At 38.7% G+C, this 17598-nt stretch overlaps 2 protein-coding genes and 1 long non-coding RNA gene across 4 annotated transcripts; 2 read left to right on the top strand and 1 right to left on the bottom strand.

Moving 5' to 3' along the window:
• Window positions 1-227: 227 nt before the first annotated feature.
• LOC113575380 (interferon alpha/beta receptor 1a-like) lies at window positions 228-5599 on the top strand. Of its 2 annotated transcripts, none has more exons than XM_035522899.2 (7): window positions 228-473; window positions 1125-1269; window positions 1700-1878; window positions 2054-2193; window positions 2818-2962; window positions 3500-3570; window positions 3710-5599. In XM_035522899.2, exons 1-7 carry the CDS (start codon window positions 425-427, stop codon window positions 3920-3922), a joined length of 942 nt encoding a protein of 313 aa, XP_035378792.1. In that variant the 5' UTR covers window positions 228-424; the 3' UTR covers window positions 3923-5599. The 2 variants fall into 2 exon arrangements, with proteins under 2 accessions (XP_035378792.1, XP_081576680.1); XM_081720554.1 differs by having other exon boundaries at window positions 233-473; window positions 3446-3570.
• Window positions 3766-6801, bottom strand: LOC145659253 (uncharacterized). Its single transcript, XR_014125252.1, has 4 exons — window positions 6593-6801; window positions 6083-6228; window positions 4837-4973; window positions 3766-3902 (listed from the first exon to the last, which is right to left on the bottom strand). It is a non-coding gene; the product is annotated as an uncharacterized LOC145659253 (long non-coding RNA).
• Window positions 6802-7607: 806 nt separating this feature from the next.
• Window positions 7608-17352, top strand: LOC118240785 (interferon alpha/beta receptor 1a-like). Its single transcript, XM_035522903.2, has 7 exons — window positions 7608-7763; window positions 8717-8834; window positions 9139-9296; window positions 9403-9557; window positions 10694-10835; window positions 15407-15561; window positions 15761-17352. The coding sequence occupies exons 1-7, from the start codon at window positions 7709-7711 to the stop codon at window positions 15893-15895; spliced, it is 918 nt and encodes a 305-aa protein (XP_035378796.2). The 5' UTR covers window positions 7608-7708; the 3' UTR covers window positions 15896-17352.
• The last annotated feature ends 246 nt before the right edge of the window (window positions 17353-17598 follow it).

The raw sequence follows: 17598 nt of genomic DNA, 5'->3' as shown, positions 1-17598 counted from the left end.
TGTACAGCAGCCTTAAAAGTTAGGATCTCATTAAATTGATTTTATGTTTGACACTCAGAGGGAAGATATTACCTGTTTGTGTACAAATGGCCAAATATGTTAAACTGTGCAGTACAGTTCAACGGGGATTATATTTCGGTTTTACACTTTTTCCCCTCGACTAACACGAACATGCCATATATTGAAAACCACAGTAAAATAAAGCAACCCGCCACCCAACATAAAACGTTTCTGTTGTTGCGGCTGCAGCGCCGTATAATCCATCTCGGCTTGTTCGTACACATCACGGAAGTGGAAAGCCCACAGCCCCTCGTCACAACGGCGGATCCAAGTGGATTCCACGACCCTTTGTATTCGCTTCTGTGGCCCCAATGATCTGAGAGGCAGCGTGGATCCACAAGACATCGGAGCACCTGGCAGAGGAATGCTTCAACACCTTCACACGAAACTCTCTCTGCTCGTCATAATTTCTGGTAAGGCAACGAGACACGTTGAAAGAGAAAGTAAAATAATATCTAGTTGTTCTCCCTCATTGTTCAGATTGGCAGTGTGAGTGTAACAAAGTAATTGTGCAAAGATAACGCATTACTCTGTTGCACTGCGTAATAAACTAGTTCTCAGTTCTTACTGAGGTATTGTAGTAGATTCTTTGGGCGATATGTGCTCACAGGTTTCATTTGCTGTGTAATGGTTTCGGCGTAGCATCCGTTACCTGTCTGGACTAGACAAAAAAAAAAAAAAACTACTGCAGGAAATTACTCAAAAGGTTTTGAGTAATAGTTTGTACAGAAAATTACATTTAAAAAATATTTATTTAAAAAATATCCCTCAATACATCATGCTGCTAGTTCTTTTTTTCTGGCGCTTTAAGTTTGCTTTATACGACAGCTTCAGATGATGGGTTCGGATTGACGAGCAAGAGACTACATACTGGAGGATTTTAAAATCACACTCTGCTTCTGGAGATTTATACACAGATAAAACGAATCATTGCGTGCTATAATGCACTTGAAAAGCAGCGTGCTTAGGCCAAAAAAGTATGTCAGATTACCCTAACCATTAATAGACCTCTCGTACTAATGCTGTTTTTTTTTTTAATTACTTCTGCAATAATAATACATTAGGCTATATCTGTCCCCGAGTCTCTGCCTCGCTGCCCAGCCCCAAGGATGTAACAATGATTCCATTTGACCTGAACTACACGCTGCAGTGGGACTGGACTTCCACAGAACTCAGAAATTCCACCACTTTCACTGCAGAGTATGCCTTGTGAGTTTTTATGTCATAACTTTATACTTTAGGTGTAAGCAGGGTAATTAGGTTTAATTGATCTTTGCACATGTATCACTGAGTACATTGCAAACAAAGCCCTTCTAGAAACCAAAATACATAAAAGTGTCATATTGTAACAAAAACTGATAAAGAATTTTAAAAAAAGATCCACCAGTGGGGTAAGCAGAATTGCTTATCAGGAGTGTTAGTTACCTGCCACTTTCAGTGATGGGTGGCTGGGGCATCAAGGATGAATAAAGCAAAATTATTTGTAATAAGAATTTCATGACATAAGATTACTTAAAATGAGTTAATATATATTCCTGATTTTTTTCCTGTGTACTTGCTGATTGTTACTCTGAAGGTAATCTGCATGGTACTGAGAACTACCCGGCAAAAAAAAGTCTCTCTGCACTGTCTTTCTAAGCCAAGAGGACCAACACGAAAACAGATTGTATATAAAGGTGTGTGAGGGCTCATGGCAGCACAGATGTGACTTCACCCACAGGCTGGATTTCAGGGGTTCCTATATCATAAGGGTGAGGGCAGAGTCAGGCGGCGAGCACTCTGATTGGAAATATGTCAGTTTCACTCCCGATGAAGATGGTGAGTGCACACACTTTCTGAAGGGCTTGATAAGAGGACTTGGTACTGATATATATTAGAAGTGGGAAATGTATGGGGTCACACTGCCTGAAGGCACTTTACTGACCTAGGTCTCAGAGCAAGACTTGTGGCCTATAGGCAATTACATGGCTGCTGTTATGACTGAATATTGCAGGGGTGCTGGGGCCTCCTAGCCAAGTGAGTATAGAGGCAGATGTCACTATGTTAATCCTCAATATCTCCAAGTCATTGAAGAGCACTGAGGTGAAGTTGCGATACCAAGTCCAGTACTGGGAGCGGGAGAGACCTGCACAGGTAATATTGTGTCAGTTATATTGTGAAGCAAGTTCAAACAACAAATCAAATTGCTTTCATAGTCATGTCTCTCAAGCAAGAGGTAGTTAACACACAGAATACAATATACGAGATGAAATATACAAGATGTACTTTGCACATTGCACTGTATTGCACAAGATATTACAGTAGGCACTACAACAGACACTTTATGATAGACACTATACAATTTACACTGTAGAGGCTGCACAGTACAGAAGACAAAATATTGCTCATTCTGCGATAGAGGCTGTGCAATAGACAGTGTGCAATGTACAGAGTGTACATTAAAGTGTGGTGATTATAGTAATAAATATACAGTACATAGGCAAAATGGAAATGTACATTGTTAATAATAGAGCACGACTAAGAACTGCCTCCGTGATTAACTAAGGTTTAAAAGATGCATATTGTTTATCAATGCCTGGTCATACTCAGTTTAGAGGAAAGTTTAAAGGAGAGTTGCTGAACACTGCCTCCTTTGGTTCATTGTTCATTTGAACACTATTATCTAGTTTTGTGGGCTCATGTTACTCACTAACTTCCTTATAGATTTCTATTTTCTTAAATGTATTTTTATTTCATCCAACACTGTTCCATCTATAGAAACAGCTGAGGATTTATGATAACCCCTATGTTTCACTGGTCTCGCTGAAACCTTGGACAGAGTATTGTGTTCAAGTTAAAGTATTTGACCAGAACTTTGGCATGAACGGTACTTACACATCTCCTCAGTGTGTGTCTACGAAAGGTATGAGGACCCACCACTCCTATTTCCTGCTTATAAACATTTTCTTTTTCTTTTTACATTTTTTTAGAGTTTCTTTTTCTTTACTTTTAATTTGTCTTTATTTTGATCTTTATTTCATCCAACACTGTGTTCCTTGCACCTATAGAAATATCTGAAGGATTATAACCCATATGTTTCACTGGTCTTGCTGAAACCTTAGACAGAGCATTGTGTGCAAGTTTTAGTGTCTTTGACCAGAACTTTGACATGAACGGTACTTACACATCTCCTCTGTGTGTGTGTGCATGAAAAGAATGAGGACCCACCACTCCTATTTCCTCTTTATAAACATTTTCTTAACTTTTTTGGAGGTTTGCATATCAGATTTGCTTCTATTCAGTCTTAATTCTATGCTTTCTTTCTACTTGTTTCCTTTTTTACATTGTATATTATCAGTGAATTGTTCAACTAATTTAAAATTGCCATTTTATATCACTTTTTTAGGTTTCTTTTTATACTGGCAGATTGTGTTTGCAGTGCTATGTATTCTCCTTGTAGGAGCATTAGCATACATATGCTGCATGTTCAGAAGGCAATCTGCAAAACATAAAACCCCTGACAGCATACTAGTAAGAATTTATTATTGTCTCTGCATTTATCATTGTGTGTGCAAATGTTTGGTATATATGTATGTGTGCTCATGTTCTTTGTATATTTTAGGGACACATCTTATCGCTTCATCGTAACAACTCTTCTCTCTTTCCTCAGGGTCTCCCTTTAGATCTTCCCTCTCCCCTAGAGGTCCACGAAGCAACATGTGCAGTAGCACTTGTGACTGCACCCAGTGTGTGGCTGCAATCCTCACAGCACCCCCTGGAGGAGCAGGATGGCACAAGCGGGATCCAGGCTGTCTCTACACTCCACGGGAGCAATAGTTCTGAACACGACTCCGGCTTCGGATCTGCACAAGAGAGTAGATAAAGCAGAACTCGTTTTCTTTTTCAAGGATCTCCTGAAAGTTTCCAGAAGTGGAACTGATGCTGCTAGCACTGTGAAATCAGGGGGAGCAGTGAAAAATGGGAAGTCGAGAGACATCAGTCAGTGCACCCTATCACAAAAATAATTAGAATCAGGTAAGTACAGAGGTAAAATGAGAAGAAATGTTTGTTGTTAGTAGAGGGAGGAAATCTTTCACACTTTCTGCTCCAGAAGCTTAAAGTTACTTCAGATCCACTGGAGAGACCATGGACAGCAAGTGCAGCACATCATGATTCTTTAGATATGGTGTCACTGTAGTGAACATAGACTGGAAATGATCCCTCTGATGAAACTTTGACCTGGTCAGCGTTGGCCTTCTTTCTCCCCTGGCACACGGACAGGACCCAGGACTCCTCTAGCACCATGATGGCCTAGCTGATGGCCACAAATGGCCAAGCTGATGGCTTACCATGCTGGCATGGCTATCTGACCTTTCCCCCTCTTCTTAAGTGTCATAAAACCCACACACTGGAATGCGGGTATCTCTTACTAGCCTGTCTGTACTTAAAGGAACTGTGACTATAAATTCCATCAGACTCAAACCCTCACCAGGACAATCAACCTTTTCTCATCCCACAGAGAATTTTTCACACACATATATGTTTCTGTTTCTTTTTCTTTGTTTAATTGATTAGTGATGGATCTTATATGTTTCTGTATGTGCTACAAGAATTCTTTTCCCCCGTTGTGAAAACAAAGGCATTAACCAAGCATGCCCTGTTCCCAAAGATGTACCTGGAAAGTTCAGCCCCCTTCTCAGTCAAGTACAAGGTGTGAAACAGAGAGTGAGACCCACAGAAGGGGGGGCTGGAATTTGTTGGAATTTGCTCATAACAGCTTGTATCAAGTAAACTTGCCTGGTTTCGTGTGATTAAGACTGGAATTACATTGTGCAGTCGGCAACAAATCCAGAGCTCCTACTTCTCGGTCCGAGAAGCCTGGTCGTTTCATCATCACTGGCCTTTATCACTCATGCAGTGTCAAACCAGCAATGCTGTGGAAAATGGACACACTCTGTCAGTGTCATCCAGATGGCTTCAGTGGAAAATGGACACTTTCATTTAGCGCCACCATGATGGTTTTACATGGTCGAGCCAGTGAGTCGTAAGAACAGGCATTTCTCTTCTTATGTTATCAGTTTGTATCAGTTGTATCAGTATACTGTTTATGTATCAAAATTAGATCAGTAACTCTTTCCACCCCTCTGCAATGCACTCCTCCTCAATCCTTTAATTAGTTCTCCCTCTGGCTATTTCACACCAGTTCTTACTTTTTCTCCTGAGTCTTCCGTTATAGGTTTAGTCATACCCTTTCACCATGAATCTCATTTGATTAATCAATTGCCTTGTTTGGTCTTTGTTTGGTTGATAAATAGACTGCCTGGTTGGTCATTCCCACAGGTTGCTTTTCTTTTCTTTCTAGTTTCTTTATTAATCTAGTTAGCTACCTTTGTCCCCCACAAATCATCTGTGTTAATTTCATTTGCTTGCATTGTTATGTTTGTTTATTACAGTGATTCTAGTGAATTCGATACATCGGTTCAATCAATAGTAGAATCTTACTCCATGATTGTTATGCATGTTTTTGTACCTCTTTCAATAAACTAGCTTAGTTATTCCATTTGTGAGTCAAGAGTGATATTCTAATGTTTGGTAGATGAGAAATAATCAGGTATCAAACTGGCATCTTTTGAGCTAAAACTGAATTATTAATCTGTAAGGGTCGGTGCCAGGCTGAGGCCCCCTCCGGCCACCAGAGGGAGGCCTCGAGTCAGGCACGCCACTAATCAGTCTTAACGCCCAACAGCTAGGCTAGACCTTATATAAGCTCAGTGACCCAGTCATTCAATGTTGGGTCTTTGCCAAAGTTCTGAGACAAGCTCCTAGCTGGTAACTTGAGGTGTGTGAGCCCTCGTGCTACACCTCACTTCTGCGCTGCGAGGGTGTCTGTTTTTACACCTCACCTCCCATCTCCAGTTTCCCCCCTCAACTCTGTCTCTCTCCTAAAGCTCCCCATCGCCATTACAGTTCCTACCTGTTTTCTGGTTTTGTTTGGGTAGTTTTAGTATGGTTTTGCCCAGGGAATCGGGGCTGCCATTCTTACCGTAGCTTCCTTGGTTCTCCCTTTTCCTACGCTCGGCATGGTGTTTAGTTTTTTCACTCTAGTTTTGTCGTCCTCCATTCCTTTGAAGGGCGATATATGCGCAGGTAGCTTTATAGCTGCCGCAGTCTAGCAGGTATTTGTCCGCCCTGTAACAAAACGGGCGGGGGTTAACTCCCCACTTTTGGTTACTTACTTTTCTTGTTTTACTGCTTCTGTGAACTAACTGTTTCGCACACTGGCCCACCATCATTAGCGCGTTGTTGCTTACCCAGTAAGATGTTGGTAGCATCACCTATTTGACCCGGGTTTGAGCCCACGTTACATAATCAATAATAAATTCATTAAAATGAATGCATTTTCCTTGTTAATCAGGGCGGTGCCCCAATTAACCTTAGCAACCATGACTGACCATTTAAGTGTTAAAACCTATTACCAGATGCTATTTCCTGCAGTCTGTGCCATACCCCACACTCAGGACGGCGCTGCCACCACCAAGTTCTGCTCCCTCACCTGCTACTGGCTCTGTTTTGCCCCTCACCCTGTGGGGTATCTCCTTTTCCTTCTCCTATCCCACCTGTCTCTGTCCGGGTTATGGTCTCTGGCCTGCGTCCTGCCATGCGATCCCAGCCCCAGATGCACTCACTGGTCCGTAAGCGCATCAGGAGCCATGTGATAAGGCAGACTTCCTGTAATATTCCCTCCTCAGCGTTGTCCTTCCATGGCGGTCCCGTGTTTGTTTTCTTTTTCAGCTGTCATTGTGTTAGTCATGTGCTTTGTTTACATTCCTCACGTTATTCGCCCATCAGTAGTTATCAGCCTCACCTGTGTCTAATCTCCTTTATTCCTGTGTGTATTTATACTCTTTTTTATCCTTACTGTCTTTGTCGGTTATTGTGGTGGAACTGCTGTGTTTGGAGTCATGTTTCATGTTTGAATGTTTGGAGAACGTCTATACTTTAGCTTTCATCAAACGCCTTTTGTTTACCGAACAACATGTGCACAAGTCACACATATTTACAACAGATTATTTTATACATTTGCTTGTTTGAGGTTTTTTTTTTTAAACAATATTCTAGCTTATAATGACACCATAAGCAAGTTTTTTTTTCTCTGAATACGCCACCGTAGATAAGATCTTTAATTATTCAATAATAATGGGGAAAGTGTGATAGATTACATAGTACATCTGAGATGTTACAGTGAATTTTACAAGTCATACTAAGACTATATACTGTAAAGGTTAACACGTTGTCCACAAAAACCACAACAGATGCCATAGCTGTGAGTGGTAAGCACACATTTACAGTGCTTACAGTACGGAATATATATATATATATATATATATATATATATATATATATATATATATATATATATATATATATATATATATATATATATATAAAACCTAGAATAGATATATAGGTCTAGTAATATAGGTCTAGTTACACTTCTTTGTGGGGCAGTTCCTCTAGAGGAAAGCTTATTTTCGCTTTTGATTCTTGGCACCATCGAACAGGCGTAGCCTAAATGACTCGTTCGTGCAATGCCAGGGTTCAGAAGAGGAGGTTGAGCATATCCGTGTCAGACATGGACTGGACATGGCTGGAATAATTTACCTACATTATGGATTTGCAAAACATAGTCGTTTCTTGTCTGTTCTTCCTCACTGTCCATCGCGGTAAGGGCACACGTCGTATCTTTAATCCATGAATATTTTTAAAGAACGCTAACGTTAGGAATGTGATTTATAAGATAGCTAGCTAGCTGCTGCTAAGGCTGTGTCAGCTCCTAGCAAACAACTAGTGGTCTGGCTTGCGTGGTTGAAGTTAGGCCTTTATATTGGAGTGGTATCTAAATAACCTGGGCACACACCTAGATAGTGGGCACCAGTGCCCAGTGTAGTCTGTCTTAAATAGATATCAATAGATAGCAGAAATATGCACATAGGATTGGTGTAACGCAGGAATAGTTACAAAAAGTGTTTTTCTTGTGTAAGTTTGCGTACTGGTAACTTAGAGGGTTGACGGTTTAACTGAGGGACGTCTGAAAGTGAGCATTGTAGGGAAAGAGGTGACTAAAATATAAAATAACGTCCTGAATTATAAAATATCTAATAATAAACAAATAATAGTAATACGAATAGTAATGTTGATATATTTGGCTTCAAATGCAGTCCAAACTAAACAAAGTTTGTCAGTGTCCACTGAGATTTAGCCACAACACAAACTTAACTGGACTTTATATGCTTTGATTCTAAATGAGATGTACACAGAGGTTGGGTAGCTACTGTGTTATAGTGTCTAATTATCCTGTAACATGTACATATAGAATAACTAGCTTCAGCTATGACAAACAGATGTCCTCCATCATCTGAATAAGAATTTTGATGATGAATCACTTCAGAGCTGATGAAGGACACACTCACTCCATGTTCATCTTTTAATCATAATTAATTTGACTCTTTATACCATATTTTATATCATTGCAAAGATATACAAGAGTAAATTTAGTATATAATGACTGACTTACAAAATACCAATAAATAGTATTAGAAGTGATAATGTAAATGGAATGACCACTTTTTGTTTCTTTTTAGTGCATTAACAGTTTACATTGTCCTTATTTTTTCAGTATGGATGACGGAATTACCACCACCACCACCACAGCACATTCAAATCCACTCATCAGTGTTGATGTGGAATTCCTCTGGAGATGACAGGAATGTGACTTATACAGTTCAGTACAGCAGGTAAGATCAGCCTCCAGTATACTAGTGCCATCATGATAGCACTTCTCTAAAGTGAAAAGGATTGAAAGTGAAGTGAAATGCAGATTTCACAAAGCAACCAAGGACTTTATGTATCACACCACATGCCAGATTAGTACCAGAATGGATGATTTTTGCCTGCACAAACTCAGTGCTGGTTTATAGTCCAGAAAGCACTGTGACACCTAACCACAATGTTTATGTTACTGTTGTAGACAGTTTGTGTTGTAGACCACATTTAATTTGATTTTGTTTGTAACCTAATGTTGTTATAAATTGAATGTAGTGCGCCAGGGGAATTGTGGGACAGCATGACTGGCTGCAGTCAGCTGCAGTGTGACTTTGCTGCTAAGGATTTCTATGGGAAGGTGTTTCGTGTGCGAGCAGAAAGAGGAAACCTGTCATCAGATTGGCAGCAGTCAGAGAAGGTTCAATGCATACACAGTAAGCCTTCTTCTTATTCCTTTCCTTAGTAGATTTCAAAATGATTTTTTTTTTAAAATCATTTGTGTAAAAGACTAATTCTAACAATGCTCTTCCTGGTCCACAGTTAACACATGTGCTCCCATAATAAACCTGTCCATTGTATCAGACAAAGTGGAACTGATGGGGTTACACAGAGACAGTAGCCTGAAGAAAGAGTATGGAGGTCACATCACCTTTAGACTTCTATACTGGAAAACAACCAGTCCAAATGATAAACAGGTCTGTATAACATAGAGATCTCCATGAACAATGTGACAGTGAACTCAAAATTGATGTTTTTACTGCCCATGGAAGCAAGTTCCTTAAAGTTGAAATGATGGATTTTACACACAAATGCTGTCACTGTTCTGAGGATTTTCTGTCAAACCACATTTCTGGCAAACAGTTATAGTTTGGGGACTGGGCATAACAGAATCAACAATTTATAAAACATTGTTCTAAAGTGGCAAAACACATTGGTTTGCTACATGTTGGTTGCCTCTGCAGAACCACCTGTAATGGAGGAAAGAAAAATAAGCATAATGTGCAGGAACAGTTGACTGTCTGCAACAGCAGAATCTTAAAATTCTAATGATAAAGGAGCATAATTACACAGGCTGGACCACAAGATGCAAACCCATCCACAGCTAGATTACAGCACACTAGATTACAGCACACTAGAGACACAAAGATAAAATGTAATCCTGCAAATGTTTACCCATTGATGGAGTCTTTGAATGTCATAGGAAGGTTCAAGTGAATATCAAAAAAACAACCTGCACTGTTGTAGTTATACAAAGCCTAATTCCTAGCTAATAATATCAGCGACATCACGAGTGCTACAAGCAATCAAGCTTGAAGCATTTTTTGGACATGAAGATTTTAGCCTGGGGGTTATTTGTATGACCTTGTCTGTAAAGGGCCAAATGGCTATAGATTTTCATTCTAACCAAGATGAAGCCACATCTGATGCAACTGATTTAAATGTTTGAAAACTGAATAACTGATTAAACAGTGGAAACAGGTGCAGCTCCTGTGTGGTTGGAATGAACACCTGCAGACATGCAGGCCATCTCCAAATAAGGTTCTACAACCTTATATTAGACCATTGTTTTAGATTGGACTAAAGTCAGCAGAAGAATTAATACAATGAAAAATTTTGTAAAATATTTGTAATTAGGAATACCACATGTAATCTGTAATCTGTTGAAACTAAATATAAACACCTTGCTATTATACTTCCATGTTTAATTAAACCTGCTGAGACAGTGTCAGTGTTTTATTATTCTTGAATGGTGTTATATATTTCACTATGAGTCTCTGTCTTCCTTACAAAGTGTACCAAAAGCTAACGGTATTTTTTTTTACCTCTCCAGGAGAATAATGAGTATACCAACCCCATCATCATGAACGACCTTGAGCCAGGAAAGAACTACTGTTTCCAGTTTGACTATTTGTATTTCCATAAACCCTATGGAAACCCCAGCCGCTTAATTTGCAAAGAGATCCCTGAAACATGTAAGTTATCTGAGGGGTATGTATAGTGCTTCAGTTTGCTTTTAAGTCCAATGTAAGTTCATTTACAATTTAATACAGTTTGTAGTGGTGAGGCAGGCGAGGTAGGAAGCAAATGAGTAGTGTTACTTCAGAGTATTCATCGTTATTGGGTGCACGGTCTGATACTAAGAAACAAAACAGACCATTTTCACTTGGACAAAGACTATAACAAAACCACCAAGAGAACCAGGGAAACAAAAACATCAATTCCCAACCACGGGGGTAATCCAGAAACAGGGAGGTAATTCCAGAAACAGGTTTGGCATGTAACCCAGATCTGATGACTCAGACTTCTACGAAACTGAGCATTTTCCGTTCCTGAAACTGTGCTTGTAAACTGTAAACTTAGGTTTACTGGACATGAATCAGAGTTAATCAGAACACTGGCCAAATCTCCATCATAAACATGGCTCAGATCATTGATTACAATGACTAATAGGTGTAACCTCATTATATTGCCATCAAATCACACATAGATAGACTTTAGGATCATGGATTCTAGACAGGTTTAATTACAAATTGCATGGGTCATTTTTTTTTTTAAACTTTTTTTTTTTTTTTTTTTTACTTTTAGTGTCCCTTAAGCAAAACTGATATGCGCACACACACACAGACACACACACACACACACACACACACACACACACACACACACACACACACACACACACACACACACACTTGCAGCACTTAATTGATTGATTAGGGTGATTAAGTGACTTTGAAAGTGGCATGTTGTTGGTAATAGATGGGCTGGTCTGAGTATTTCAGAAACTGCTGATATACTGGGTTTTTCATGCATAACCGTCTCTAGGGTATACAGTGAATGGTCCGAAAAAGAGAAAATATTCAATGAGCAGCAGTTCTCTGGGCTAAAATGCCTTCTTGATGTCAGAGGTCAGAGGAGAATGGCCTGATTTGTTTGAGCTGATAGAAAGGCAACAGTAAATCAAATAACCACTTGTTACAGCTGAGGTATGCAGAAGAGCATCTCTGAACACACAACACATTGAAGCTTGAAGCAGATGGGCTGCTGCAGCAGAAGGCTTTACCGGGTGCCACTCCTGTCAGCTAAGAACAGGCAACTGAGGCTACAGTTTACATGGGCTCACCAAAGTTGGACAATAGAAGATTGGAACAACATTGCCTGGTCTGATGAGTCTCGATTTCCGCTGAAACATTTGGATGGTAGGGTCAGAATGTGGTGTAAACAACATGAAAGCACGAATCCATGCTGTCTTGTATCAATGGTTCTGGCTGGTGATGGTGTAATGGTGTAGAAGATATTTTCTTGGCACATTTTGGCCCCCTTAATGCCAACTGAGCATCATTAAAAGCCACAGTCTATCTGAGTATTGTTGCTGGCCATGTCCATCCCTTTATGACCACCATCTTCTGATATTCAGGAGGATAACACGCAATGTCACAAAGCTCAGATGATCTCACACATGCTTCTTGAACTTGACAATGAATTCGCTGTACTCAAATGGCATCCACAGTCACTAAATTTCAATCCAATAGAGCACCTTTGGGATGTGGTGGAATGCGCGATTTGCATCATGGATCTGCATCTTACAAATCTGCAGCAGCTGTGTGATGTTATCATGTCAGTATGGATCAAAATTTCTGAGGAATGTTTATAGCCATTGTCAAATCTATGCCACAGAGAATTAAGGCAGTTCTGAAGTCAAAAGAGGGTCCAACCCGGTATTAGAAAGGTGTACCCAATAAAGTGTATACATAAATATATGTGCATAAGATGATCCCCTCCTGTGCTGAGAGCTGTTACACCCCATACAACTCTAACAAACTATCTAGCTCACAACTAAAAAAACTGTTCACAACTCAACAGCTTCCTGTGCCTTGCAGACCTGTTCCTTATGCCAGACCCAAACAGCCAGAGCAGCCTGTTCTGATCTACCATCATAGCTAGTGCCAGGTTAGCCTACGGTTAATATGGCCTTGGTCAAAGCTGCTTGAAGCACTATGATGTTTAGCAGGGACTTGTGTTCCATGTTAATTTTCTGCACCCAGTGTAATGCTATGCCACTTAAAACCTTCAAGGGGTGCTTGTACAATACCTTCATCTAAGGGGGAACTGCAATTTCCACTCCTATACCCTTGACTAAGAGTGTTGCAAAGAGTCCTCCACCGTGATCCACAGAGTTAGTGGCCAAACCAAACAAAAGAGGGCCAAGAGGACATCCATACTACATAGCGCGATGGTGGGCAAAAATTGTCTGATTGGCTATTATTTGTCCTTACTATAGTTAAAGGTGAAGAATATAGTAACATAACCCATAAAATGAAATTCATTCTTAATCCAGATTATTTTAAGATGTAAAAAAAGGTAATTCTACTTTACCCTAAAGTCTCTAAAATCTAAAATAGCAAAATAAATGGGACGATATATTGAAAAATCAAAAGGGTCTTTGTTCTTATTAATTTACAGGACATTTGCCATTCTGCATAAATCTAGCAGCCAGTAAAATTTATAGATCAATCTAATTGTATAGCTGAGTGTATAAAGCACATATTGATTATCTAACTGATGTTCTTAATCAATCATAAATTTTTTTATGTTGCTTCTCATAAATTACATATGAAAATAACAACTTCTCTGATATAAAGCTTCTAAGTCTCCCCCCACAAAGTAGATGCCGAAATCCCAGGATTATTATTTGTGCTAAGATAAATTTTGACGTGGTTAGACATTAAACGTGGTTAGACATTTCTCATTAGAGTAAACACATATTAAGGTACCATGAAGATACCATCTCAGAATCAGATATTCAACATTATATGTATGGTATATATCTTCACAAAAAAAAGTTTCATTTAAATGTATATTGTATATGAGAATAAAGGAGTAATGCTCAGAGGTTAAAAAAACACCATGGATCTGAAATAGCACACTCCATTAATGAATGATTTAATCATGTCAGCAGATTTTGCCAACATGATAGTTCTACTAGAGCTATGATCTAGCACTGGATTAAGGTTAAAGTCACAGCCAAGAATAAGAGTGTAAATCTGGATTATTAGAAAGAATAATGTCTGGGAATATTACAAAAATATTACAAAAACGTAAAAGAAAATCATGGCAGTGAAAAAAGTATCAAATAACAAATGTACCCAGTAAAACAGTAATTTGTAGACTTGAATCCAGAACCATTCAAATAGACATCATTCATGATCCAGCCATGGAACCATAGTAAGATAAACGTTTACAGCCAAACCTTGACATTGAAGTACCTCATCCGATATTATTTACGGATGCAGACCTTTAGCATGTTCATTGACAAAGTCTGTGGTTTCCTTTGGATCTTGAAAACTGTGAGCATATCCATCGGGATGGGTGATTTTCAGTGTTGCAGGATTTTGCAGGATGTTGAAGGGGGATTTTCAATGTACAAGCCTCACTTCAGCACAGGAGCACAGCTGACATTAACCACACTAAATGCAACTTTTTGCCTCCCTACAGAAAAATGAAAACCTTGCTTTTGTGAAGAAGTGGCGAGTGTTTTCCAGCCTGTAAAAGGATTTCTGTTTGATTGTGTAAAAGAAATCGAGCAGTCTAACTCTAAAGGGCTGCAGTGCATCTCCTCCTTTGGGTTTGTCACTGAGTGCGCTGTGGAGCCAATCCAAAAGAGGCTTCTCATCCAATTTATGCAGGTCTCGGAGCAATATCGCAAAGAATTTGGTTATCTGTGAGCCTGTGGAACCTTCTGGAATCCCAATCACCTGCAGATTATTCCTCCTAGAATACACTTTGAGATCCTCACACTTTTCTTCAAGGTGTTTGGCTTGGGCACTTAACTTACTAACTGTTGCTTGCAGCTCTGTTAGTTGTGCACTGTGGTCAAATCAACTTTTGTTTGCAATGGTCTAATTGAGTTGTATAGTCCCTTTCTCACAGCTTCAGTTTCAGAATGCAGATATGCCAAAAGAGAGTCGATTTTGCTATTATTAGGCTGTTATAGTCTGCAAAAGTGGGCCACTAATCGCACTGTGACACTGACTTCTGACTTCCAGGATTCTGTCTTTTTATGAGTGGATGGAATTGTGAGCTACAGGGACACAAAGTAAAAATATAGCATGATGAAATACAACTGTGCATAATAGAAAAAAAATCAAACCTATTCTTGTGGTGCAGTTGGGAAATATTTCTACATCCTAAACACCGCAGCACTCCATGGGTTTTACTGTGAGCTACAAGGCAGACAAAAGTAGATGATTAAGAAAATGTTCAACAGTACACACATGATCCAAACCGCAGCTTTAAAAGATATAGTGTACCACAAAACACAAAAAACAGGATAAAACTGAAGACTATAAAGGGTGCTTATCAATTCAGCTAAATTATAGGAGGTAAAGGTAATGAAGGGAGAGTGTGCCAGCGTACACACAGATGAGGACACTGAACTGCGTAAGTGGCAGACGGTATTCAGTTGACTGGCATTTAGTGAATGAATAACTGCAGAAATTTCTATTGCTCTTGTTAATTTTTTTTTCTCTCTTTCTCTGTCAAGCTTTTGGTCGGACCCTTCGTGTTATCGTCTCAGGTGTGCTAACTGTAGTGGTATTGGCCATTTTTGGGGGTTGGCTTTATTTTGCTTACAAAAACTACAGAAAAATCAAACAATATCTTCAGCCACCTCTGGATATTCCTCAACACTTTCAAGAGGTAAAAACATTTTCAGTAAATATTAAAGCAAATCCAGACAAAGAACATCATTAGCTATGAAGTATAGTCTGATAAGCAAATTGTATTTTAATTCCTAGCAGATAAAGAATGATATATTGATCTTATAAGGCATTTTTTCTCATTTGATTCTGAGGAATACTGGGTTCAAAAGAATGACACACCTTTTCTCTCTCTATAGTTTTTGTCAAGTGAATTTTATGAGCACCAAGTTGATCTCCCCAGCAATCAAGATGCTGAAGTGGGCAAGATCATAACTTTTGCATCAGAACAGACTCAAATGGAGCCAAAAGTGGTAGATAAGGAGAAGATTTGAGCTCCCCAACACAACCATTGAATCTCTGCATTTCTTTCCCCAAAGACCTGCAGTGGTTGATCATATACATGTTAAGACTATGGTCTTCTCAAGCTGTTAGTCTATCACTTGCTTGCGGTATGGCATCTGAGCCAAGGATGTTGTGGTAACTAGTTTTACTTATTTTACTGATTTGCACTGTTCACATTTCCATTGCTTCATTATTTGTTTAAGCACTTTTTTGTCTCATTCGTGTTATTTCTATTATGGGATGTAAGGTTTTCTTGAAGAGTAGCTGTGACTATAACATTTTAAACACTATAATGATAAAGAAAACACGAGCATTAACCAAAAGGACAGCAGCTGTCCTTTGTGTCCGTCCTGTCTGCCTTCGTGTATTTTAGTGTATTCTGATTGGTCCACACCATGTATATGAATATAGCAGTCACTGAATTGGTCATGAATGGACCACCTCATGGCACAATATTCCAATCTGTGAGAGTTATTGATGGACATGTCAAATTACATTCTGGGGAATTGAGAGATTTACTGGTGAAGGTGTCTTGTCAATCCTGAAACTGAAACATTTTAGCTCTAGTTCTCTTTTTTTGCCCTTGAGATTCTGGCAATAGTTATGTTACTTAAAAAATGAAACTAACAAAACCTTCAGTGTTGAATATATGTTTTAGCAGACAAGTTCTAGTGCAAATGTTATTATTTGAAGATATTATGGACCAAATTACCTGTAACACATTATGTGCTATCACATAACACTCACATAGGCACATTAGGTAATAGAACAGTTTGGTAGCAACCGCAGTGTACTACTTGATCTTAGCTCATCACATGGCCCTAAATAGGAGTGGTAGGCCTCCTAGAACGGAGGCATGTATATTTTTTTAAATGTGATTTACGCTGTTTAGAATAGAAAGGTTTCTATTTCAAACTTGTGAGTACTCCAGTCTATAGATGTTGTGTCCATCATACTATGCAAATTAATAAATCAGCCATGTGCTAAGATAGTGAATTAAAAATACCTGTATTGTTAGTCAGGAAAGATTTTTGCATTCATTGAGAGAGGAGAGGCCAACACTCAGCAATCTAATTGAAGTACATGTGATGCAACCACGGCAGTATACAAGAATTTGTATACTGAAAATCTCAGTATGATAATCTCAATATACACCCTATATATAATGTAAAAAAAAACTGCATTAAAAACTACAGGCTACTTTTCATATGAACTCATGTTGATTTTACTTTTCATCTTTGGTAATGATAAGGTGATTGTTCATCTAATTCAATTATTTATTTTCTACTGTTCAGGAACTTGTTTATCTACAACATCTGCTAAAAACCTTTTAGAATAGTGTAATGATAAACTATTTACTTATTTTTTTGTTGTGTAAATAATCCTTTTTTTGTGTTGTTTGTTTTTTGTTTTCCATAAAAACACTAAACATTTCTTGTGGACAGTATCTTTTCTCAAGTTAGAAATTCTTTTCTAGAAAAATTATTTGAATAAGAAATTATTTGCAGCTTTAGAGAAGGAAAAGTATACTTACATGCTTGTTCACAGAAAATATGTAAAGTGCAGATGCTTTAATAACTACTTAGGCACAGTAATGATAGCACTGTTAGTGGATTGCAGTCTTTCAACAGGATATATTTTAATATTCAATCTTTGTCTTTATTTCCACCTTAGACATTTTCAGGTTTTCTAT

This window comes from Electrophorus electricus, chromosome 9, assembly GCF_041902795.1.
Source record: "Electrophorus electricus isolate QZ-2024a chromosome 9, ASM4190279v1, whole genome shotgun sequence".
Lineage (NCBI taxonomy): Eukaryota > Metazoa > Chordata > Actinopteri > Gymnotiformes > Gymnotidae > Electrophorus > Electrophorus electricus.
Note: the sequence above shows the minus strand (reverse complement) of the source record. Positions and strands in the feature narration are given on the sequence as shown.